At 45.1% G+C, this 26,416-nt stretch overlaps 2 protein-coding genes across 7 annotated transcripts in view; both read right to left on the bottom strand.

Annotated features, from left to right (window-relative positions):
- Nucleotides 1-10,008, bottom strand: part of PARL (presenilin associated rhomboid like) — a 51,308-nt gene extending 41,300 nt beyond the window's left edge. Inside the window, exons 1-2 of one of the 2 annotated variants that reach the window (XM_034661980.1) lie at nucleotides 9,830-10,008; nucleotides 345-540 (exon numbers count right to left, since the gene is read on the bottom strand). In XM_034661980.1, the coding sequence (XP_034517871.1) occupies nucleotides 345-540; nucleotides 9,830-9,954 (321 nt within the window). In that variant the 5' untranslated portion in view covers nucleotides 9,955-10,008. The remainder of the gene's footprint in view (nucleotides 1-344; nucleotides 541-9,829) is intronic. The other variant, XM_002915700.4, reaches the window with a different exon arrangement.
- Nucleotides 10,009-24,117: 14,109 nt separating this feature from the next.
- The window catches only part of ABCC5 (ATP binding cassette subfamily C member 5), a 176,078-nt gene continuing 173,779 nt past the window's right edge, over nucleotides 24,118-26,416 (bottom strand). For 3 of the 5 annotated variants that reach the window (XM_034661882.1, XM_034661878.1, XM_034661885.1), the window contains exon 26: nucleotides 24,118-25,741. In XM_034661882.1, coding sequence (XP_034517773.1) covers nucleotides 25,640-25,741 — 102 coding nt within the window. In that variant the 3' untranslated portion in view covers nucleotides 24,118-25,639. The remainder of the gene's footprint in view (nucleotides 25,742-26,416) is intronic. The other 2 variants (XM_034661871.1, XM_002915698.4) reach the window with 2 other exon arrangements.

The following is a 26,416-nucleotide window of genomic DNA, read 5'->3' as shown; positions in this document are numbered from 1 at the left end:
TGGCTCAGTCAGTTAAGCTTCTGACTCTTGATTTCCACTCAAGTCATGATCTCAGGGTCGTGAGATCAAGCCTTGTGACCAGCTCCACGCTGGGCATGGAGGCTCCTTAAGATTCTCTCCCTCTACCCCTCCCCACCTTGCACAAGTGCATATGCGCTTTCTCTAAAAAATAACAACAACAGCAATTATTCAATTCATGTTCTCCTGTCATCATTCATGACCCAAGATACCCAGATCCTTTAAATCCCGCTCCACTTGTCTTTACGGGAGCCCAAATAAGACAAACAGTATTTCACTACTACAGCAGCAGCAGGTAGGTAACCCCTGGTGACATAAGCACTTACCCCAACAGTAAAAAACAAGGGCTTTACAAGGGTCCTTATAGGATAGGGGGAAGGATAAAAGACTGTTTCTTCTACAGGAGGAATCAAAGCACTTCTCTTGTATGCTTCACCACTCGTTCCTGTGTCTGATCTTCGAGGTTCAACCTTCCTGGGTGCTTTTCTGAATCCACATTTTTGCTGAATAAAAAAGTTAAACCTTTAAGGGGAAAATAAGAGATTAGCAACAGCTGCATCTTGCAAACATCAAGCTCCATGAGCCTCACCCTTTAGCCTACATCATCAACATCTCAGTTTATTCTCACTCTGTAGCCCCAAAGAAGCCAACATGCCTACTCCCAGCTAGGATTCTAAGTCAAAACGCTGAACTGCGCCCTTCTGCAAAAGGGGACGGGGACACACAAACTACAGCAACTTTAAAGGGAACTTGTTCGGGCTGTTAACTATGTACCAATCAGCAAAATCATTTGTATCCCTCCTCCGCACAGAGTGTGCAGTCTGGTAAAAAGCTGGAGAACTCCAAGTTGCAATTTGAATTTGCAGAGAATGGCTTTGTTATTTTGTTTGAAGTCTGGTCAATTTCCAGAACAAACATTTAAAGGTAAGTGTCATCCTCAAAGTCACTCCAAATTCAAAAACTGCTTTCTTTTATAGAAGTACTGATCATTCTAAGTTGTTGGATTTTCCCTACTTCTCCCCCTATTTATTTCACTCAGTTCTGGGGACACCCACCAAATGTTTTGTAAAGGGTTTTGCTTCTTTGAACCCTTGAACTGGACCTTAAAACATCTGACACTACTGATCACACTTACCACTCCTACTTAGTTCCTGTAAGATTGCATTCCCTATTCTTCAAATTCACTTTCCTGATGGCTTCTCCCCCTTTCTCGTATCCTTTAGTGACAGATAGACTCAAAGGCACCAATAGTTCCTTTACACGCTCTCCATTCAAACTCAACCCATACAAATTCAAGAAATCTTTTTCTTTTGTAAAGCCTTCCCCAAACTGACAAAGTAGAGACCCTTTCCTGTTTGTTCTCATCGTACCCTAAACATACCATCCTCCTACACTCAAAGCTCCTTGAAAGCAGAAATCAGACAGGCCTTCCAACACTTTGGCTGAATAAAAGAATAAATGTATTTTCTGTGGCCTGTATGACTCCTAAGTAAATGATTCAAATATATTTCTTTAGGGGAGCCTGGGTGGCTCAGCTGTTAAGTGTCTGCCTTCTGCTTAGGTCATGATCCCAGGGTCCTGGGATCGAGCCCCACATTGGGCTCCCTGCTTGGCGGGAAGCCTGCTTCTCCCTCTCACACTCCCCTTGCTTGTGTTCCCTCTCTTACTGTCTCTCTCTCTCTCTCTCTGTCTCTGTCAAATAAATAAATAAATAAAATCTTAAAAATATATAAATATATATTTCTTTAGTCCTGACCTCAACCTTCTGGTCTTGTATTTCTAACTATATATAGAATATTTCCATTTGGATATGCTCTCAATTACTTTAAAACTAATACATTCAAAAGGAAAGTCCTCCTCTAAGAACAGCTCCATTTTCTGACTTCCTCAGTCTTTCAGAGGGACCACAGTTTCTCAATCACTGAGGTTAAAAATCTAGATGTCATTTTGGTGTCCTCTCCTTTATTCTTACCATCCAATTAAAAACCAACTCTGTCAAATAAAAATATTTTTTTCTTTCCTAGTCCTTCACTTCATGCCTGGATTACAGCAACAGCTTACCGAACTATAAACATTTTAACATGTTGCATGTTGTTCTTATATCACTTTTCCGCAAACGCCTTCTCAGAGGGCCAAAACTCTCTCCCAAATTCCCCTACAACTCAGCTCACCCCTTCTAACCTGGAATACTCTTTTTCCTAACATACTTCATGGCTTCCAATATTGCCCCACTCCAATTCATCCTCCACATTTTATTAAACACAAATGAAGTATCATTCCCCTGCTTTAAACCCCACGATAATTTTTCATCCTATCAACTCAGCAATGCTACTCCCTTGTTCTGGTACATCCCTTTGTTCACACTCTTGTGCCCCTGAGAATTCAATTCATTTCTCTCCTCCTCCAGGAAGCCTTCATTAACGAGGATGGGTGTCTCCTTTGTACTCCTAGAGTCCCAAAGCATCCTGCATAGACTTTTTTACTTATGTCAATTATTGCCTGTACCACAACAGAACAATTACTTTTGTATTCACCGTATCTCTATCACCAAGCCCAGCCCCTAATAAAGAAAAGGTCAATAATTATCTGTTAGAAAAAAGAAGGGGGTCCAGAATGATTGTTAGTTCTATTCTGAGTAACTGAAAGGAAGGTGGTACTATTCACCAGGACAAGGGAAATCAGAGGCACCAAAATAGGAAATTGGAAGATAAGACATGAAGAATTCCATCTTGGGCAGTGTTTCAAATGCTTGTGGTCATGGCAGCTCTATACTAATAGCTAAAACACCAGAACTTCAATTCCCGTCAAAAGGGGAAAGGACAAACTGTGGTATCTTCATACAATGGAGTACTACTCAGCAAAAAAAAACAAAACAAAAAAACAAACTACTGATCACACATCATGGATGAAGTTCAAAAACACTGTTGAGCAAAACAATGTTTATCTTTAGGTGATGGTTCCACAGGTGTATACAATCATCAGAATCCACTGCTATACACTCAATACTTACATAAAATAAAGTATTGCTAGCATTTGTAGGATACCCAGGTGGTGTCTAGTAGGCATCTGGAAAAAACTGAAACTCAGAAAAATGGCATAGCAACTATTATTACTATTACTTGCCTAGTATGCTCTTTCTCCAACACTGAGTCCACGCCACAGTTCAACTTCTCAGAAGTCACATGGTGAGGATGGGTGATGGCGATAAAGTAATTTGCCTTGAAACTTTAATAATCCACAATTTATACTCATAAATAAGTACTATTCCTTTCAAGGAAATCTATTTTGAAAAGTGATGCACTTATTCAAACAAAGCCAATGTTGCTTTGAATGACTCTGAACTTCCTTCATAGCCCTGTTACCAGTATGATAAATATCCTTTAGCAAATACAGTTAAACAGCTAATCCCAAATCTCAGAGATTTTCTTTTTCTCTTGCCTTTTTCTGCAGAGGCTAGATAAGGTAAGTGTCCTCGTTTTTCCGAACTCCTTTATGGCATATGGTGGCCATATTACAGAGTTCTGACAAAATGAGAGACTTAAGAACTTTTATGTAGCTCTCGGAAAGATTTGCTTATCTATAAAAATGGGACATATCAGCAATGTCATATCCCCCACTTATTTTGCCTTCAATAAGGAATGTAATGCCTAGATTTTGGGCAGTCATCCTGAATGCCAAGACAAAGGCCAAGGGATTCAAATACTAACTTTGATATTTTTTAGCTACCGAGCAAAGATAGTAGCCACTTACCTCCATCATCCTATGCTAACTCTCCCCCCTTATTTATTTAAACAGTAAATGTACTTACGGCCAAATGCATTACTAACTGATAACACCTTTAAAGTGGCAAATGTTAATCCTTTACAATTGGATTTACTTTTTATGTATTTACTTTTGGAGGAGATGTAATTTTTATTAAACAATTCAAAGTAACATAGAGCTAGGTTAGTAAATAAAGTAACACCACCACTTTGGGCCAAAAAACAAAGGTATGACAAAGTAACAGGAATATGTTCCCTTTATTTTTAAGATTTTATTCATTTGTCAGAAAGAGAGAGAGAGAGCACAAGCAGGGAGAGCAACAGGGAGAGGGAGAAGCAGACTCCCTGCTGACCAGAACCCTGGGATCATGACCTGAACCGAAGGGAGATGCTTAACCGACTGACCCACCAGGTGTCCTGAATATATTTTATTTAAAGACTACGATTTGTAACGAAGTGTCGTTTTCTGGCTTTTTTTTTTCTTATTAGACGAAGAAATGTGAAGGATGAGACTACTTTATATTGCCAATAGTGTAATAACAGAAGACAAGTACTCAATCGGCTCTAATGAAAGATTACTTCTACAGCTCATCAACTCATTTAAAATTCAGAAGTGCAGTGTTTGAAAAGGAATATAAACACACCAGCAGTTTGGGAATCTAAACTTGAAGCAAAGCCAGACCTTTTGCCTAGAATAATATTTACCTTAGAAATAAGTGTGGGGCCAAGGACACTGAGAATATATTACACAAGTTGGCCCCAGGGTTAAGGTCAGATGCAGAATACCTATATTAAGAATATATACATATAAAAAAAGAATATATATACATATTGGGAATTACAGCTGGACACACAGAACTTGTTCGATAGAACTAAGTTACAATATATTGGTTCACTGAACAACTATTCCTATTACCTAGCACACATTCATATGCTGCAGAGGCTGAAAAGCTAAAAACTGTATTTCCCAGGTAGTCTTTCAGTGTTACACTGGTTCAATACCTGAAGACAGAACTGAGTTTTAGTAAGAAGGCAAAACATAATGCATCAATTTGCAAGGGAAGATAATGGTGAAGGCAGCATAGTTCTTACTATGGTCAGCAGATCCTGACTTGGCAGAAGCTTCCCCAGTTGTCTCATTTATTATTGCATAACAAACCACCCCAAAACTTCACTGTCCTGAGACCATAATTATTTCTCAAGACTTTATAAGTTAGGCACCCTCAACTGGGCAGTCCTTCTGGTCTCACCTAGGATCACTCACACAGCCAGTCATTTGAGTGCTCAACTGGAGCTGGGCAGTCGAAGCTGGCTTCACTCCCACAGGGGAGCCTGGACTGGTTGTCAGCTGGCCATCTCCTACCGAATGGTCTCTCAGTAATCAACAGGCTAGCAGGGGCTTCTATCATGGCAGTGGGAGTAGTACTCCAGGAAGGAAAAAAGTGAAAGCTGCAAGGCCTCTTGAGGCCCAGACTCTGGACCTTGCACATTATTTCTGCCACGTGCTACTGATCAAAGCAAATCACAAGACCAACCCAGCTTCAGAGAACAGGGAAATCGAAAGCAACTCTGGATGAGAGGAGCTGTGATTATTGTGACCATGTATTTTAAGCTACCATGTCAGTTGCAGCAGAGACAGTTGTGACCATGAAAGCTTGGTCTTAGAACAGTAACTCTCAATCCTGGTTCCTGAAGAGTAGCAGAACATGACACCCCGAAACATGCCACTTTGCCAATAAGGACTGTCTTGGGCTGAGGGCAACTGAGAAGCAGATATAATTAAAACTCTCTGCCCTGCCCCCATTTGCGTAAAAGCAGGATATAAATTTGTGAAGGTATACCCACTACCCTCTACCAGGAAAAATAGAATTAGGAGACAACTCTAGACTCTTATGTGCTCAGAGAAGGCACCAGAAAAATCTACTAACTAGCCCTTATATCCATTAGCTCCCTCATATATCACCTCCCCAGTTTGCTGCCCTAGAAACAAAGTCCTTTTCCTTTCTCTTGTCATTTCTCTAAAACTTTGTTGTTTTGTTAAAAATCAAAATAAGCCCAAATTCTAACCACCCTTTGTGTTATCCTCCAGTGAGTACTGCCACGTGTATGTGCAATACACATGTTCATAAGCTTGTTTTTCTCTTGCTAATCCATCTTTTCTCAGTCTAATTTAAAGGGACCCAACCAACAAACCTAAGATTGGTAGAGGGAAAACAGCTTTTCTTTCCCTATACTATACATTAGAAGTGGCTAGTGAGCTCTTAAAAATACTGTACTATGGCTCCACTTCATACCAATTAGTCTCCAGAGGTGGAACGAAGGCATCACTATTTTTTTAAAGAGCTACCCAGGTGATTTTCATATTCAGCCAGGGTTGATCTACCACAGATTTAGGGAAAAACTTTAGTATACATACAAAACACCTGGGGATCTTGTTAATATCAGACTCTAAATCAGTAAGTCTGGGGTGGGGAAAATATGAAATTGTGCATTTCTAAACAAGCTCACAAACTGACAAACAGGCCCGCAGGGTGGATTCTGCCTGCCAGCTAAGAATGGCTTTTGAATTTTTAAAGAGTTATTTAAAGTAAAAGAAAAAGAGTATGTGACAGAGACCATACGTGTTCCTGTCATTTTCTATCTGGCCTTTCACAAAATAAGTTTGCCACTTCTATCCTAGATGATGCCCAAACCGCTAGTTCACAAACCACTTTTAATAGCAAGAAGCTAGAACCTAATCCCTAACAAAATTTCTACTTAAATTAGAATGGTTATCTACAGGGTAATCCTATCTGACCAGGACTAACAAGAATTCAGATTTGTAACAAATAACTCGAACACAGAAGTTTCATTAGGGCTGACAATAGTGAGAGTTTCTCGCCGACTCCCAGCATCCATGCCCTTTTCCCCCTCTCCTAACAGTACACTGTAATTTCCAGCCATTGGTTGGGGGAGGCACACCAAGCTCCTGACTGGCTTTAGTCAACCTACAGACCCACTCCCGCCAACTTCAAGGGATTCAAGGATGGACACGTATCCCAAATCAGGCCAATCTGGTCCAATGAATTTTAAAATTTTGTTTGTAATACTGGGAAACTTTTTCTGCTAGACATGAACCTAGAAGTATATAGCCCCAAGAGCTACTGGCGGCCATCTTACGACAGGAAGAGAGCGCTGAGAGAGTAAAGTCAACGTTTAGGAAGCAGAGCCAAGCCATGGAGAAAAATGGAATCCTGGTGACAATCTGAAACACCATATCTTGCCTCATTAGAAGCCACTCCTACTTCTGGACTTTTTAACTGCATAAACGAATCAATTTTCCTAATTGCTTAGGTTGGTTGGAGTTGGGTTTTCTGTTACTACAAAAATGCTTTTAGATGAAGTACTTCATCACACGTTATATATGACAAGATACATTCTGTCCTTATGGAGCTTTTGCTTTAAATTTCTTAAAATGCAAAAACAAGGAAAAGCATGATAAACGTTTAACTGCAAATGTCTGAGAACATATTTATGTTCTTTATAATAAGAACATGAGAACATATGAGAACATATTATATGAGAACATATTTAGGTTCTTTAGCTCTGCTCATCATATCAGTGCAAAAGATGGATAAACAAATGACTTAGGGGCACCTGGGTGGCTCATCGGTTAAGCGTCTGCCTTCAGCTCAGGTCATGATCCCAGGGTCCTGGGATAGAGCCCCTAGGAGGGCTCCCTGCTGGGCAGACAGTCTGCTTCTCCCTCTGCCCCTCACCCTGCCTCTCTCCCTCTCTCAAATAAATACATAAAAATCTCAAAAAAAAAAAAGACTTAATAAATCACTTACCTGAAATAAGTTCAGAAAACAAGGAGAAACAACGAGATAAAATGGATGGTGCAAGCAGAGAGTGGAATGGGAGGAGAGGGTCATTAGAGGTATCTACCACTCATGAAGACAGGCCTGCCTTTTAGCTCTGCCGCTTTGATCCTTTCGCCAATAACCAGTCTTTTTGTGAAAGCAGTCTACTGTGCTCAAAGTGAGATCTCATATACCTGAGTTACTACTAGCCATACAATTGTTATAGTTCAGTTCTTTAACATGATTCCATAACTTTAAAATAGAAAAAGTCGTAACTATGTATTAGTTCGATTAATAGTGAATGAAAACATAGTCTTGTGAATTTTTAACAGTGCAACTTAGATATATGTACAAGTCAGCAGTAATGTCTATGTTTCTAAAGATTTTCATGAATAAACTGAGTAGAAATGGCTTAACGTTCAAATGGAGACAACATGTGTCCAAGCATACACACAACAGAGTCACTCCACTTAAAAAGAAAAGTATTTAGGGAGAGGGGACTTCTACATAAACACTTGCATGACAAAATTTTCTTAAAACCCTTCTGGAGTCAATAAATGGTAAATTAAACAGCGAAAATAGCTGAACCGCCAACTACTCTCTTAGTTCCATACAACTGAAATTATGCAGGCTTCTTTTAAGCCTAAACCATTTCTTAGAAGCGCCGCCAGAAATTTGATAATGGTAAAGCTTCTGAAGAGCCTGAGATTTTTTCCTTTTTCTGTAAAGGGGCAGACAGTAAATATTTTAGTTTTTATGAAGAACACATATGTCACATATTGTTTTGCTTTACAACCCTTTAAAAATGTAGAAACCATTTTTAGCTGGTGGGCTGCGTTGGGCCTGCCATAGTTTACAGAACTCTTGTATCATTACCTGTACAGCAAATTCTCAGCCACGCTTCAGGCCTATCACATCAGAATCACAAGGATTGGGCCCAGAACTCGGCTTTTTAACCTTTTCTCTAACTTTATTCTTCTGTATACTAATCTTAGAACTACAGGAAATCAAAGCAAACCAAATAAAGTTACATACAAAGTAATTCATTCTAATTATGGGATCTGGACCGCTGAAATCTATCACTACCTCCACCTGACCTCCTCATTCTCCATCTCCCCAGGAGTTTAAGATTAGTGCCTGAATCTCCAAGTTAAGGTGTTTCATGAAGTTAAACTACAATATATGCAAATTTTCACAAATCCCCAATCGAATTCACCTGGAGTGCTTGCAAGACCTACAGGTTCTTCCGCTAGCCTCGCCCCACAACTTCTGAGTTGACAGAACTTGGGTGGGGCCTAGGAAATATATTCTACAAACACTCCAGATGATTCTTAAAATTAAGCAATGGCTCCCCATATGGGAGCCTCAACTATTTGCCACTGGCTAGCCCCTCTGTTGAACACTCTAAACTTGCTACCATCAATCAGATGGGATTTCAGGCATCTGGAACCAACTCAGAAACCGGGAAGGTTGAAACTCTGGATTAAAGAGCAGGAATAAATTTCAAGTCAAATACACATCAAAATCTTGGACAGCTGAGGGATTTCTCTTCTTTTTTGGAACTGAATTAACAAAAGCAGCAAATACTGAGAGTATACTCTTCATACAGCTTCTACTTGGGAAAACCAGTACTGTAGTTTTCTTTCCAAATCATCTGTAAACTAAATATTTCATGGTCTCCCTTCTTCAACAGAAAAGCCTCTCCCTACGACTTTGAAGGTGGCAAATGCCCTTTGACTCTGTCTTCCCTTAGTTCTCTAAAAGCTAAAGAAGGTAACTTGTAGAACACAGGATTATAAAGACTAATAGAGAATCAGGTCTGCCATTCTATCATCGTGTAACTGTTTCGCTTTAAAAAATGGGTCCAATACCTTCTTCGCGGGATTATGAGGCGTGGCACGTAATGAGCCCTCCGAGACTAGTTCCCCTTCCCCTTACGTCCTTCCCGGTGGGAAAGGGGCGGACTGCGCGTGCTCACGGAAAGCTGCGCCGGGGTCGGTCACTGGGCACCCCGGCTCGGGGCCGGTGGCACGGCGAGAAGCGAGGACTGGGAAGGCGAGAGGGGAAAGCGGGACGGAGAGAGGAAGGGACGGGTGACGGCAGGGGTGAAAGAAGGCAGCCCCACAGGCCCGCACGGCCCGGGCCCCCGAGGATGCTGGCCGGAGCGGAGGATTCGAGGGGAAAGAAGCCCAGAGCGGCGGTCATTACCTGCGTCCAAGCAGTCGCGGCGGGGCCAGGGCCGCAGTGAGCTCCTCGCAGCTGCGGCCGCCCGCCGGCTGAGCCCAAGCCTGGCCACAGCCCCAGCCTCTCTGTGCCCAACCTCGCCACGCCATCTTCCCAACCTCTGCCCCACCATGGCCCGACCTTACCAACCCCTGCCGCGGAACCACTTCCGGGGCGAAGGGGGGGGGAAACCATAGAGCGCCGAGGTGCAGCCTAGAGCGCCCCCACGCCCAGCCGACCCGAAGCTCCACATTCCCGAGGGCTCCGCGGGCGCCGCGCAATTCCCACCGCCCGGCTAAGCCTGGACCTGGGACGCGCACGGGAGAGCGCCCAGGCCTCCACGCGGTTTGCGCATGAGGTCCAGAGGAAAAAGAGAAGGGAAAACTAGCATTTATTGAGTAATGACACGTATCAGGCACTTTACCCAAGTTATTGCATTTAATCCTCACGAAACTTGAGGCGGATAGTATCACCACTGTCCTACAGAGGCTCAGAGAGGAGTGAGTGGAGGAAACACCATTGCATCATTGTACCTGTATTCTTTCTCTTTTTTCTGCATCACACCATTTCATGTTATTATTACTTTTTTTTTTTTTTTTTTTTTGAGAGAGAGAAACGGCTGGGGGGGGGGGGGGGGGGGGGGCGCAGGAGGGAAAGGGAGAGAGAGAATCCAAGCCTGCTAGCTCCAGGCCCAGGGCCCAGCAGCCCCTTCTCGGGGCTGGGTTTCAGGACCCTGAGATCATGACCTGAACAAAATCAAGAGTGCCATACTTAACGGACTGAGCCACCCAGGTGCCCCTCACCATTTCATATTATGACACACTTAAGAGGACGTGCCTCTGATCTTTAACAAAAACTACAAACCCGAAATGAAAATCTGGATTCTAGATGAAATACAAACTTAATGATTCAGCCCTTGCCTACGTCAGGCAAGCCTAATTTCCTGCCACTGCAACCCACCACCTTCCCACCTGAGCTGCAGTCAGACTGTATGATTTGCAGTTTCTTAAAGACACCTGCTTTTCCGAGTTCATATACCATTCTCACTATCTGAAACACCCTTCCCTTCCCTCGCTACTGAACCTACCTAACCAACTTGTCCTTCAGACCAACCTCAATTGTCCTCTTTTCTAGGAGGCTGTAGGGGAGGAAAAAGTTTTCCTCAACTGTCTTGGGGATCCCTAGCCAGGTCTGAGAATTATACTGACAAAGATTAACAGGCGAAAAAACATATGAATATTTTTTAAAAGATATTTATTTATTTATTTATTTGAGAGAGTGCATGAGCAGGGGAGGGGCAGAGGGAGAGAAGAATCTCAAGCAGGCCCCCCCACCAGTGTGCAGCCTGATGTGAGGCTCCATCTTGCAGCCTTGAGATCACGACCTGAGCCAAAATCAAGAGTCAAGGGGCGCCTGGGTGGCTCAGTCGTTAAGCGTCTGCCTTCAGCTCAGGGCATGATCCTGGCGTTCTGGGATCAAGCCCCACATGAAGCTTCTCTGCTAGGAGCCTGCTTCTTCCTCTCCCACTCCCCCTGCTTGTGTTCCCTCTCTCGCTGGCTGTCTCTATCTCTGTCAAATGAATAAATAAAATCTTTTTTTAAAAAAAAATCAAGAGTCAAACACTAAACCGACTGAGCCACCCAGGCGTCCCGAAAAAGCATATAAATTTTATTTTTACATATATGTGGGGGTCTTCACAAGAGAACAAAGACATGAAGAAGAGACCAGAGTAGGAAGGTTTTATATCTTTTAGATAAAGAAACAATAATTTGTGAAGAATTGACAGTGAGGTTCAGGTTAGGGTTAGTCCAAGTAGGGCTAGGTAGTCCTTATCTTCCTTAACGAGAAAGGTAAGGGTTAATTTAACAAGGTTTGTTAGCAGATTCCCCTGGTGCCAGGTCTCTGGTCTTTGGGCTGTTGAGAATCTGTCTCTAGGAAAGGAGGTATTTACTGCCTTTAGGATTTACTGCTTCTTAATTGCCTTCAGCTCAAAATAATTTTTATGTCAAAGAGGCATATTTTGGGGTGACATATTCTGGTTTCCGTCAAGGCCTTTCCGAGACCTCCAGTCTGATATAGATGACCTCCATTTATGCTTTTATACTGCTTTATGCTTATCACTATTATAGTACTGTATTCATCCCATAAATATTTATGAAGCACCTTTAGTATGCCAGGCAATGTACTCGGATGTATTTTGGATAACACTATCTCTTTCTTCACAGAGATTCTGCTCTAATGGGGGAGAAGGGAGTAAGTAAATAAACAGGCAATTACAACACGCTGTGAGAAGTGCTATGAGCCAAGAAACTGAAGGCTCTGTGGGAGTTTAGAAGAGGGGAAGGGGTACCTGGATGACTCAGTCGGTTGAGTGCCTGCCTTTGCCTCCTGTCGTGATCCTGGAGTCCTGGCATCTGGCCCTGTGTCCGGCTCCCTGCTCTGTGGGGAGCCTGCTTCTCCCTCTCCCTCTGCCTGCTGCTCTCCTTGCTGGTGTGCTCTGTCTTTGTCAAATAAATAAATATTTTAATTAAAAAAAAAAGAGGAGGAAATACCACAGTTGAAGGTTGGGGAACAGGAGGCAGAGGAGAAGGCTTCCTAGAGAAACTGATGGAGGTGACCAAAAGAAGAGAAGGGCTGAAATGTTCTAGGCAGAGAGAATAATATTTGTGATGTCTTTCAGGCGATGACTTGTTTGAGAAACTAAAATAAATTCACTTTGGCTATGTCATAGGTGTCAAGTCTGGGGTTTCATTTTACCCCATTGACAAGCTAATGAGTTTTGGTTGCTGGCAGAAAACAGGGGACTCCTGGGATGCCTGGGTGGCTCAGTTGGTTAAGCGTCTGCCTTCGGCTCAGGTCATGATCCCAGAGTCCTGGGATTGAGTCCCGCATCGGGGTTCTTGCTCGATGGGGAGCCTGCTTCTCTCTCTGCCTGCCACTTCCCCTGCTTGTGCTTGGGCTCTCTCTCTCTCTCTGACAAAGAAATAAATAAAATCTTAAAACGAAGTAAGGAAGGAAGGAAGGAAGGAAGGAAGGAAGGAAGGAAGGAAGGAAGGAAGGAAGAGAAAACAGAGACCAAAGACTATTACCCACAGCACAAACAAGCATCATGAGCATTATGTTTGCAAGGGTTCCCCCTTTTTCTCCAGCTCCCACAGTGGCAATGCCATGGGCCAGATGGAGGCTTACTGATATTCTGACACTCTGATTCCTATAAATTCAGATAATAACATCTACCTTGTCACTTTGAGGATTAAATGACTTTTTATATGTCAAGTACCCCATTGCTGATGGTTGAGACTCAATGAATAGTAGCTATCATCATATCATTATGAGGTAATAATTAGAAACTGACGTAGAAGCCCATCCACAGGAGAAGGCTTCCTCTCGTCATCATCATTTTTATTTTATGACCATGAACAAAGGTACAAAGTGCTTATATGCGTGTATGGGAGAAAGAGATTTCCCACCAACATGTACTGAACACTTATCATATGCCAGGCTCTGTGCTGAGCATTGCACACAACAATCCTAAGGGAAAAATTCCTATTAGCATCCCATTTGACAGATGAGGAAACCAAGGCACACAAAATTTGGGTTATTAAGAGCCATACTGGGATTTCAACCAAGGTCCAAGCCCATATGAGAGAAAGCTTCCTAGAGGAGTTGGCCTTTGAATGGAGTAACAAGCAGGAAGCCAGGCAGGATGACAGACAGGAGGCTGGATGATGGTAGGGGTGGGCGTTAGAGGGTGTTGCAAGCTTCAGACAGAGGCTCTGAGGTGTATTTTTCAATACCATCAAGCAATCAGCTCGATTCTGAAACCTGGAGATAGTGTCAGATTTCCGCAGGTTAAGAGCTCAGTCCCAAAGGACTGCCCCCATGCCCCACTTCAGGCGTCAGTCACAAGTTCAGGTCATTACCTGTGCTTTTGACCAACTGGCTATAGATCAGACATTTCCCCAACTCTCTGCTCGAGTTCAATTAATTTGCTAGAGTGGCTCACAGAACTTTTAGAGAAACATTTACTTACGTTTACCAGTTTATTATAAAAGATAATGCAAAGGATATAGATGGAAAGCAAGATAGAGAGGTACGCAGCATGAGATCTGGAAGGGCCCCCTGCATAGGAACTTCTGTGTTCATGGAACTGGGATGTGCCCCCTCCCAGCAAGTGGATGTATTCACTAACCTGGAAACTCAACAAATCTCATTGTTTGAGTTTTTATAGAGCTAATCTGCAGCCTCCTCCCCTCCTTCCCAGAGGCTCGGTGGGTAGGACTGAAAATTCCAACCCTCTAATCTCTTGGTCTTTATGGTGACCAGCCCCATCCTGATGCTGTCCAGCACCCCCCAAATCACCTCATTAGAATAAACTCAAAAGGGCTTCTTATGAATGACAGAAGATGCTCTTGTCACTCAGAGATTCCAAGGGTTTGAGAAGCTTTTGCGAGGAACAAAACCCAAATATTTTTCTTATTTTACCAGAGGAACTCTAACAGGGCCGAGAACTGAGAGAAGCTTAGGAGAGGAAGGCAAAAAGCAGGTGGATTAGGCTGCTGTGTTTTTTCCACCCTATAGCCTTCGTGGGCCACAAATAGGTGCCAGCCTTGGGGAGGGTTTGGGGGAGAATCTCCCAGGCAAGAGAACCCCAGTCTTTCTGGGGCTTTCTGGGACCCAACTTGCTCAGTGGGTCCCAGTCTGAACTCTCTGGGCCATAGGTATGGTTCCACACAGAAAATGAGTTGTCTGTGAGAGAGCTTCAAGATTTCATAAAGTCTAGAGGAACTGGTAAGCTTGCCTGCAAAAAAACCCAGAGGCTAATTAATCCACCAAGAATTCCCATTCTAAAGGGAATTCTCCCAGCTCCGTGCAGCAGCAATGATTGATATCCTACTAACTGAAATGTTGGTGTATTCCCATGTACATCTTTTAAATAACTCAAAGGAGAATGGTAAGACATGCCTTTCTTAGGGGTGTCTGGCTGGCTCAGTTGGTAGAGCATGTGACCATTGATATTGGGTTCATGCGTTTGAGTCCCATGAGTTTGAGCCCCATGCTGGGTGTGGAGCTTACTTTAAAAAAAAATTAAATATTTTTAAAAAGGACCTGCCTTTCTTAGAAGTCAAATCTATTGAGATATGATTTATATACAATAAAATTCACTGTTAGGTGTATAGTTCCATGATTTTTGACAAACATACTCAGTTGTATAGCCATCACCAGTTATCAGACAGAACATTTCTATCACCCCAGAAAGTTCCCTTATGTCCCTCTATAGTCAATCCATAACCTTACTCTCAGACCCTAGCAACCACTTATCTGCTTTATGTCCCTGTAGTTTTGCCTTTCAAAGAATACCTTAGAAATAGAATCGTATAGTATGTCTTGGTGTTAACATATACTTTCATTTCTGTTGGGTGAATACCCAGGAGTGAGATGGCTGGGTTGTATGGTGTAATGTGTTTTTGGGGTTTGTGGTTTTTTTGTTTGTTTGCTTGCTTTTTTTGCTTTTAAGATTTTTTTTATTTCTTTGAGTGAGAGAGTGCAAGCACAAGCAGGGACGAGAGACAGAGGGAGGAACAGACTCCTCGCTGAGGAGGGAGCCCTATGCCAGAATTGATTCCAGGACCCCAGGATCATGACCCAAGCTGAAGGCAGACACCCAACCTACTGAGCACCCCAGGGGCCCCTGCAAAGTGTAATGTTTAATTGTATAAGAGATTGCCAAACTGTTTTCCAGTGTTGTTGTACCATTCATTGCCACCAGCAGAGTATGAGGGTTTCAGTTGCTTGGGATTGTCACGGTTTTGTTTTTAGCAATTCTAAAAGATGAGCAATGGTATCTCATTTTGATTTTGACTTAATGTAAGTCAATCTTTTTAGAATAAACAAGCCTCGTCTGGAGACACAATGTTTCAAAACTTGGGGATCTTGGCAGTGGCTGAGCTGCGGTTGGAAAAAAGTAAAGGGAGTGATTGGTAGATAATTTGTTGAAAACAGTTACCTTGGCTGCTGGTTTTGCCTGATAACAGACTGGGGACAATCTTTCCCACGCTGTCGGCAGCGGCCTGCACTTCTTCCCTTTGGTCAGGAGAGGGCAGGAGAGGGCAGAAAATAAACTGCCCAGTTTGGGGCTTTTTAGGTGCCAGCATCAGTAGTATTCAGGGGCAGTTATTATACTGACAGTTTTTCTCAAACGTCTTTCCCTCTGAACCTATTTAGCTGCTACAGTAGGAGGCTTGACACAAGTTAATCTTGTGAAATGATTCAATGCCAACCTTTAAGTAACCTTGTAAAATCCTTTCCTGCCAGAGCATAACTAACCTAAGAACGGAGCTACTCGTATAGAATCCTTATTAAGTCTCCTCCCTAATGTCCCTGCACAGAGCCTGTATTAGGGGGACCCATGAGTAGCTGAGTTGGGGAAAACTCTGTTCTTCTTCTATAACTTTGAGGGAGCTGAGAGAGACTGAGGAAGGACTTTGTGGGGGACAGTTCTCCAGATCCTCCCCCCCACCCCCAGGACCTAGGCTGGAGCAACTCAGATGGGACACTGAACAGATCTTCTGGGGATGGGGCTGCAAAGTGTCCCAAATGTATTGTAGCCTGAGTCCTAGGCTCCCCTCTGGCAGTTGGAACAAAAGGTCCCAAGGTGGGTGGCAAACATGAGGAAGAGCTCCATCCAAGCCTGCTGAGCCCTGGGCGTACTCGATGCCCTGGAAGCAGAGGGAAAGGTTAGATGGTGGCAGCTGTCTTTGTGCCTGTCTCAGCACGCACCCCCTACCACGCATAATCCAATGCTTTGTCTGGTATCTGCAGAGAATGGCAGGAAAGCCTCGTGGACCAGGAAGTTTCCATCCTTGGCCAAAAAGTGGCCTGGGTTGAACTGCTGGGGGGGGTCTCCCAACACTCAGGATCGAGGAGCACAGAGGCCAGGTTGGGCAAGACAATGGTACCCTGCAAAGAGAAGCTGGTGTGGCTCCAGGAGCCTCAGCTGACCCAGGACCTGGCCCTGAGAGTGGGCTAAAATGTGTTCTGAGAACACCCAGTGTGCTGGTGACCGTGGCCCAGGGGCAGGTGGCCTCCAGAAGATTCAGCAGGCAGCTCTCCCTGGGTTCCTTTTGTCCAGGCTCACATCAGTGAAGTTGCTGAGCATTACACTTTGCTGGCTAAGGGCCACCCACATTCATCCTGAAGACTCCCAGCCCGGGTCTGGAGACGCAGCTGCTGCCACTCATGGAGAAGGCCAGCAGCTGATAGGCATGACTGAAGAGGACCAGGTTCTGCACAGGGCAACAAATATGGCGGGGTGGGGGGGGTGAGGCAGAAGAAATGGAATGACAGAGAAAGACTGAGTGATGAGGCAGAGAGAAGGGGAGAAGACAAAAACCTTCCCTCTTTAGGACTGGGGGGAGGAGAACTTGAACCCCAGCCCTAGCCCTCATTCTAACCTCAAAGAAGAAGTCAGAGATTAGACAGAGAATCAGCCTGATTAGGTGGGAGCAAAAAGGAGCCGAAGGCCCCTACAGTGTGGGGTCTCCTTACCATGTGGCCTTGCGCTAACAGGAAAGTCAAAGTGGAGCCAGGATGGGGTTGGCTCTGGACCCAGGACACTCAGCTCCGGGGTTCTGAGGAAAGCTTCATACCTCATGCCTCATTTAACAAATACCACAGAATTAAATCAGGCACTCCTGTGGGGAACAGGATTCTTGCTTTCAAGAAAGGTATCTTGAAATTGAAAAAAAGAAAAAAAAAACTCGTCAAGGTTTAAACCTGCGTCCTAAACAGTAGCAAATGAAGAAAGCAGACAGTCAGCCGATGTAAATACTTTCAGAAGGCACTTTCCTTTCCTTTCTTTTTGTTTCTTAAGTTTTATTTTTTTTAAGTAATCAATGTGGGGCTTGAACTTACAACCTTGAGATCAAGAATCCCATGTTCTACTAAGTGAGCCAGGCTTACAGAGGGGCATGATCTGGACCCACAGTCACCCAGAGCTGGTCACTCCATGGCTTTAAGTGGAGGGTTTGGGAGGCACATGTTCTTGCTACTGCCTGAGTAAGCTATAGATTTCCTAATTACAGTCCTGGGAGTTTCCCCCCGTTTTCCCTACCTGGGATGAAGAAACCTCTGCATTACAACATCGATTAATAATCATCTTCAGATGCAGAGGGCCTTGAGGAAGATGCTCTTTTCCCTCCAGAATTATTTATTTCCTGTTCTGGGTGACATTCTGGATTCCTTGCAAAGTGACTGACTGATCTTAGTGCATGGAACAGCCTCAGAGGATAGCCTATCCAGCACACAAAAAGGGCAACCCCGCCTCTTCCCCAAATTACAGAGCCATCTGCCAGCTGGGTGCCCCCTGGGGACTCTATGCCAGCTTCCTCCCAGGAAACGGCAGTTTGGAGCTCACAAATAGAATGAGAAGACAGGTTTGAAGTGCCATCACTGTATTAGGGATTGTTGCTGTTGTTGTTCTAACTTGACTTGATGGAACGCTTAGGAACAGTTTACCTGTAACGTTTCCTGATCTGCTGGCGAGCTTTGAGTCCTCTTTCAGGAAGCATCTCCCACCCAACTTGCAATAACTCAGTATTGATTCCAGGCTATTAATGGCCCCCTGGAGCTCTTATCACAGAACAATTCCTGGGATCAAATTGGCAGAAATGCACTCTTAATAAGGAAGTTTTCGGATCCCAAATGGCATAAAACAGAACTGAACTCTGATTCCCTCCTTTCTCTCTCTCTCTTTTTTTTTTAAGATTTTATTTATTTGACAGAGAGAAGGAGACAGTGAGAGAGGGAACACAAGTGGGGGGAGTGAGAGAGGGAGAAGCAGGCTTCCCGCCAAGCAGGGAGCCCAACATGGGGCTTGATCCCAGGACCCTGGCATCATGGCCTGAGCTAAAATCAAGAGTCGAACACTCAACAAACTGAGCCACCCAGGTGCCCCAGATTCATTCTTTTTTAACTTGACCTAATTTGACACAGCTTTTAGACCCTCAGGGCTCAGGGCCTCCTGCTGTGCCAGCAGACGAAGGAGCTGATAACAGGGTCGTGGTCTTATAGTTACTTTCTAGAAGACATTTGCCAAACCTATAAACTTGCTGGCTCAGCCCTCATCAGGCTCCTTTCAGCCTCTGCCTGGGAGTCTTAGCGACTACATGGGTCGGATCAGTAAGGGATGGGGGGCAGCCCCTGGAGTGGTGTTGTCTCCCCTCAAGATACACCACTCCTACTCAGTATGATGAAAGCCGAGCTCATGTTTCCTGCTGTCCTCTGTCCAAGCACTAAACAGCCTCCCCGGAGGTCTCACCAGCATCCCAGTCACTGTCCTCCACCCACCTCCAAGCTCGGGTCAGGCTCGGATCTTCACTGGCCTCAGGTGCCCATGTTTGTCTGTAGTCAATTTCTGGAGCTTTTGCTTTGTTTCAATTGTCTAAGAGCCAGACTGCTGGGTCTAGATCCTAGCTCTTCTCTTACCAGGTGAGTGACCCCTGGCAAGTCATTCAGCCTCCACTTGCCTCAGTTTCCTCATTTGGGCAACTGAGAAAGCAACCTGCTCCACAGAACTCTATACCCGTACCAGGGCTGCCAGGAGGTAGATGGTGCTCTCAAGCTGAGTAAATTGAGGGTAGTTGAATAAAGACATAGTTTACAAAGGTGTGTGTGGGCAGTGATTAGGGGAACCACAAAGCATAGTGCAGTGCTCAAGGTTAGCCATGGTGGGGAGCCTCTTCCACTCAAGGCTTAAAGAGTCAGGGAACATTGTTTAATGTGTACGGAGTTTCAGTTTGGGCAGATAGGAAAGTTCTGGAGATTGTTGCTGGTGATGGTTGTACAACAATGTGAATGTACTTAATGCCACTTGAACTGTACCCATGAAAATAGTTAAAATGGTCAATTTTGTGTTGTGTATATTTTACTACATTTTTTTACAAAGTCAAAGGGCAGGGATGTTGGAAGAACCTGGAGCCCCTAGCTGGGTGGAGAGGGTCACGGGCAAGAGCTCTGGCCTTTGGTAGCGGGATGCAGCTGGTTTATGGCAATTCTGCAGGGACGAAGACCCCATCGTCACTCTCCTTCACTCTCTGATCTCTGTCAGTGCCTCCTACTGGTCTAATCCAATTAGCAGCTGGAGGGTAAGAGATGCTATAGAGAATGTAAAATGGTGGGCTCCTTTGGAAGCAGTTCCTCAGATGATTAATTATGGAGTTAACATATGACCCAACAATTCCGCTGCTAGGTATACACTGGAAGGAAATGAGAATATGTGTTCACTCAGAAACTTGTACACATATGCTTATAGCAGCATTATTCATAACGTCCAAAAAGTGGAAACAACCCAATGTCTATGAACTGATGAATGCCCAAATAAAATGTGGTGTAATCATATAGTGGAATGTTCTTTGCAACAAAGAAGGAGATACTGGTATATGCTCTAACATGGACGAACCTGAACACATTACGCTAAGTGAAGAAGCCAAACACAAAGAACATACTGCATGACTCCATTTATAGGCAAAGCTATGGAGGCAGGAAGTAAATCAGTGGTTGCCTGGGACTGGGGAGAAGGGGGGGATTAGATGATATTCCACGGAAGCGCTGTGGGTAATGTTCCATGCTTGCAACAGTATTTGTGACTGCTGCCATTCCCACAAAACCGCTTCCTGTTGGTTAGAAGTTGCCTTCCCCTCTCCAACAGATCACGTTCCCCCTTCCTCATAACATTGTTTCAGAAAAGTCACCCCTCCGAGAGCTTCTCTAGTCAACCCCACCAATCCCTCACCACTTCCTCCCAACATGCCAGCCGTCTCCCACAGTGGTCCTTGCCTTATTCCGGGTTGATTCCTTGGCTCTGTTGTCTACGTTTCGCGTCTACACCATCTTTTCCACAATATGACAAGCTCCTACAGGCTGGCACAGGCCTCCCTTTTTTCGGGTTTCTCCAGCTGTGTCACCCGATTGCTCGGAGTCCTGAGTTGCCGTTGAATGATGTGGGCTCACTGACAGGACTTGGTGGCTCGCAGGACCCAGTCCCACAGTGCACACCCTTCCTCTGTGTGAGCACACCAGTGGCCCGCTTACCAGAGCTTCTACGTAGGGCTCCCTGTTTTCTCTTTTTAACTCTACGCCAAGGATGGACAAAACTCAGACCCCTTTCTCTGGGTCCTCTAGGAACAACTCAAATCAATAAGATGTCTTGGCTAAGCACCTTCCCTGCATGAGGTAATTTTCACATCAAATTTCTAAACCAGGCCTCTCTACGATACTGTGAAGAAAGTCATTGCTTCCACTTTACGGATGAAGAAAGTGAGGCTCAGAAGGGTGAGCTGATCTGTTTATTAATCCAGGTCTTCTGTCTCCACATTGAGTTTTCTCATTCCATAGCTGCCTCCCAGCTGGGACAGGCCAGCATTCTCAAAAAGAAGTTTGCTAAAGCCTAAGAGAAAACAGGTGTGAGACGTTCACAGTCTTGCTTCCAGAGGTTCTGATGAGCCTCCTGCACAAGGCCTTACCCGGCCCCGGGAGTCCCTTTGCATCCTACCTGATGCTGCACCCAGAAACCCCTTCTTCGGAGCTGAGATGCCCTTTCCTCCCCTCCTCCCTTCTCTGCCCCCAGGCCACCATCCAGACCCCCTTCTGTGGCCCTTGGAGAAACAGTCTATAAGGACTGCATATCACAGCCTCAGCCCTGGGGGGCTGTGCCCCAAGCAGGAGCCATTTCCCTTAACCAACTGCCCCCCACTGTAGATCGCTCAACTCCCCCCAATAGATGGGCTCCAGGGGTTTTTCCCACCTCAAGATCTACCCAAATCCAGTGCCAAATCCAAGTTCAGTGCCTGAAGGGTGTCCCATCCCAGCCCCCACATCTCCATCCACTACAAACGGGAGAGGAGAGAAGTCTCAGGAGACATAAAAGCCACTAGAGATGGAAGAAATGAGAGGTGAGGCAGGAGAGGTTCCAAAACTTATCTCCATACACTTGAACAAAGAGGAGCTTTTCTTTCTTATGTCTGTGTGTAACTTGCGCCGTGTGCCCTGTGCCTCCTGGGAGTGACTGGAAACAAATACGGGTGACCTGACTGCCTCTGGGCGGCGAAGTCAAGTTCCCAAGGGACTGTAGCTCTTACTAAAGAGGATTGGGAAACCCAGGGATCCCTAACCAAGGGAGGGCTTGTAGACTCAGACACCATATCCAGGCCACTGGGGCAAGGGCCAGTGCTAGATGGCACTGTTTTAGCACACTTTATTATTAATTGTGACTTTTTCACTCTTGCAAGCGTCCCAGTTTGACTGCTCCCCATAAACACTCTACAACTGCTGACTCTAGTCTCCAGGCTTTGTAGAAGGGGAAATGATGATGTGACATCTGACAGTTTGCAGTGAACTTGGCCTCCAGAATTCTGCCGAGTGTTCAGTGGGGTTCCCACAGGGAGCTGCTTTCTTTCCGCCTCTGCTTTGAAGGGGGGGAGGGGCAGCACGATTCAAGACTCAGCTGAGTAGCATGATACTTAGGAAGCACCTAATATACGTAAAACATAGTATTTAAGCCAGGAATGATAAGGTATACAAAAATAAGATGATTTAATGCCTTTAAAGGAGTTTATATTCATTCGATCAGTTACAACATGCAAAGAAAAAGGAAATCAAAACAGAAAAAAATTAAAATAACAAAAAAATAGGAAGCAAAAGGTTGTAGGAACCTAGAGGAATCTGAAGAGAAAGGCTTGTAGAGGAGATAATAGTTGACCTGAGTTTAAAAAAACATGGCTTGCTTATTTATTTACTTACTTTAAGTGTGCTCTATGCCCAATGTGGGGGTGAACTCATGACCCCAAGGTCGAGTCGCACACTCTACTGACTGAGCCAGCCAGGCGCCCCAAAACATGGCTTTTTTAAACAAGAGAGGATTGGGGCACCTGGGTGGTGCAGTCAGTTAGGCGTCTATTAGTTTCAGCCCAGGTCATGATCTCAAGTTTCTGAGATCAAGCCCTGGATCCGGCTCTACTTGGTGCCTGCTTATAATTCTCTCTTTCCCTCTGCCCCTCCCCTGCTCTCACGCAAACAAAGAAACAAGAGAGAATCAAGGGATTCCAGGCTAATAGCAAAGACTTACAGGTGTGAAAATAGTAGCCTATTTTTAGGAATACTGAGTGGAAATGGAGGATTGGAGCCAGAGAATGGACACCCTCAATGCCAAGCTAAAGAACATGGGCCCCTTTCTAGGCAGCTGTCCCTTGAAGATTTTGGTGGAAAGCATTTGGCCCGCTTGCATCTTTGGCCAGCATTTGAACAGTGGTTTATACAACGGTCTGGAGAAGGGCGCTGAGGCAGGGACACTGGCTATGAGCTGCAGCTGCAACATGAAACAAAGAAGGAAGGTGGGCCTTCACTAGGGCAGAGAGAGAGAGAGAACTGAAACAATTCAAGGCTTCTAGCCTGGAAGACTAAGGAGGCCACGGGACTGCTCGCTAAGGCAAGGAGCTCTGTTAGACTTTCGAGAGGCTGTCTGAGGCACCTGGAAGATGCCAGGAGAGGCGTTCAGCACTTAGGAGACAGGCCAAGCCCACAGCTGATTTGTCACTGTGCCTGCAGGAGTGAAAGATCCACGCGGGAGAGAAAAGGCCAGGGGGCAGAAGGCAGGAAATACCTCCGTTTAAGGGGCAAAGCAGGGTGAGAGAGGTAAGGGAAACCGAGAGATAGGACCCTGTTACCTTCTTGTAAGGTAAACCTGGGAATCAAAAAAAGCAGCTGTTTACCTTAGTGCTGTCCAACAGAACATTCTGCAGTGATGCAAATGTTCCATTCCTGCACCACCCAGGACGGTAGCCACAGGTCACATGTGCCCGCCAGGCACTTGGCATGTGACAAGAAGGAACTGAACTTTAACTTTAGAGCCAGCCCCTTGAATTCTTAAGATGGTAGTTCACAAAAATGGCTAGATTTAAGATACGATTTCTGCCAGACGAATACAAATAGCTTAAAAGCCTTCTTGGCTGCATTCAACACAATATATTGAGAAACTTTAGAACAATTGCCTTTGGAATGGTACTTAAGTCTCAATGAGTTCATCTGAATGAATTGGCTGAAAGGGTAACTGCATTGTTTGAATTCTTAACAACCTGCTTATGTGAACTATATTTCACAATTGCCCGCCTCCCCACAATCACTCACCCTTCCCACCCCGCCTCTTATTAGCAGCACGGGGACTTTGTCTGGTGACCATGCCCAGGAACACAGGCTGAAGCGACTAAAGCCCACCACGAGGACTCCAGGCACACTGGGCCCCACCCCCCTTGCCACCAACCAGTTCTGTCACTGGTCTTACCAGCATGTAAGTCTGTCATTGGATCTTCAGAGCCAAGGCTCTTGTACCCCAAGGCCATTCACACAGACATCTTGCTCCCTTCCCAGAGTACAGTTTTATACACCAAGAATTTTACAAAATCCAAAATAATTTTATTCACTTTTTCAGATTTTTGCTTCCACGAGGTGTTCAGCAAACATGCTAAGGCGACAGAATGTCTAGTTGGTCACGACATGCAACGCTGACCATTCTGTTGATGACAGCAGCGACCACGCCCACCTGAGCTACTGGTCCCACAGCACAAAGGGGGTTTGCGGGAACACACGGAACCACACAGCAATCAGCAACCTGAGGTAGGTCTCTTTACAGTACAAAAAACTTCTACACCAGTGTGAGACACTGGTAGCAAGAGCTGCTTAAAGTCGCAGACTTTGGAGAGAGACAGACTGTGTGACAACGGCAATGAGAGAGAACAGACCCACAAACTCCTGAACCCTGTCACTGAACCGTGGAGGCGTGGGACCGGGCAAATGACAAAGTACCACTGACGAAAGCAGCAGCTGGCCCCGGGGTGTGGGGCCAGCAGGTGTAGGAGCTGGACAGCTCTGTGCAGTGGCCAGCATTTAGGAACCTGAGGCAGTGGGACACTCTGTGAATAGACTTGATTCTGGTTAAGAAACAACAGCAAAAAGAGGAAGGCAGGAAAGAGACTCCCCCATCCGAGGAATGTTCTTCTGTGATTCTCATTCCTGACGGAGGGAGTGAAAAGGGGGCTGGGGCTGTGCCCCACTGCTCTCCTGACAGAAACAGTGAATGACAACAGGACAGAAAGCAGGAGCCCTGAGAATTCACGGCGCTCTGCATGGCCTCTGGCGGCCCCCTCCATGCCGCCCCCCAGGTGTGGCTGTGAGAAGGCGCAGAGGGGGCCGCTGGAGGGCCCGCTCTTGCCACACATCTTTCTTTTGGACATCCGGAGAACCCGGCACCGTGAAACCACCAGCCGAAGAAGAACAGTATGCTACCCTCCCTACGATCTAATAGCAAAATCAGATCTCTAGTACAGCAAACTGTACAAAAATGATAGGAACTTGCACTGTTATCAGGACAGTGCTTATTTTAATATAAAATAAACAGCTTACGTTTTCACTGTAAATATAGGCTATGTACAGAATTATATATAGATATAGCTACACGTATAAAGCTTCATTATAGGCCTCTGATACATTTATAATAACGGTTCCCTGAACCTTTTAGAGTGCAATTAAGAACAAAAACTAAATTTTGTTTACATGAATATGGAATAAATACAATAATCAAAATATGACTCTCCCTAAAATTGAAACACACAAGCCAATCCTGAACTGCTGTGCGAAAGATAAAATTGGGAAAGGCAAGGTTTCGGCAGGAGGACGCGATGAAGGGCCCGCCCTAGGCAGGGAATGGCAATGTTCCAAGGGAAAGAGACAGCGGCCGGGGAGGAGTTAGCCCTTGACAGCGACCTTGTTCTCCACAGCGGCAAACATGGCATAGAACCGGGAGCTGTCATTGGACAGAAGGACTGATGGGGTGTCGAACTCCACCACCTGCAAAGGAAGGAGACACGTCATGTGGGGTCATCCAGAGGACCAATGCCAGGAAGGAGGCAAACCCCAAAGCTCCCTCGGGTTGGAATTGCAGTGACAATGCCATGAGTCCTGCCATGCCCAAATGGTTCCACTTTTGGGTTTTTGTTTCTTCCAACCAGGGTGAGGGAAATGTTAGGGACAAAGACTTCCAGATCTCCTTCACATAATCTCAGGGGGAAAAAAAATTGCAGCTCAAGTCAAGGGGATAGTAGGCAAATGTCATCTTGTTGTACAAACTGATCCTAACCTATACATGGAAAGACAGCTCAAAATACCCAGGTGGCAGAATTAAAAAGGAAGTAAGGGATCCACTCAGTCAATTATCCATTCCTGTGATAGACTTCTATGCAGCCACTGAAAGTCTTACTGCAGCAAAAAACTGAACGATATGCTGGCAGGACCTGCCCTCCACAATAGAGGCAGAAAATGTCACCTACGCTCTTTCCCACCCTTTCCTGCTACAGGACCAAGGCATGGGCCACAGCCTTGACCGAAGAGAAGTCTCTGGGGGTGCTTCTAGGTGTTCTGCCCGGTAGATGTAGGTAGAAGACAAAGTACGCTTCCCCAGGCCTGCCTGCGTGAGGCTATGACGGGGGTGCCAGCGCAGACATCCTGCACCATGATGGGCGGGGA

Source organism: Ailuropoda melanoleuca, chromosome 1 (genome assembly GCF_002007445.2).
Source record: "Ailuropoda melanoleuca isolate Jingjing chromosome 1, ASM200744v2, whole genome shotgun sequence".
NCBI classification, from domain to species: Eukaryota; Metazoa; Chordata; class Mammalia; order Carnivora; family Ursidae; genus Ailuropoda; species Ailuropoda melanoleuca.
Note: the sequence above shows the minus strand (reverse complement) of the source record. Positions and strands in the feature narration are given on the sequence as shown.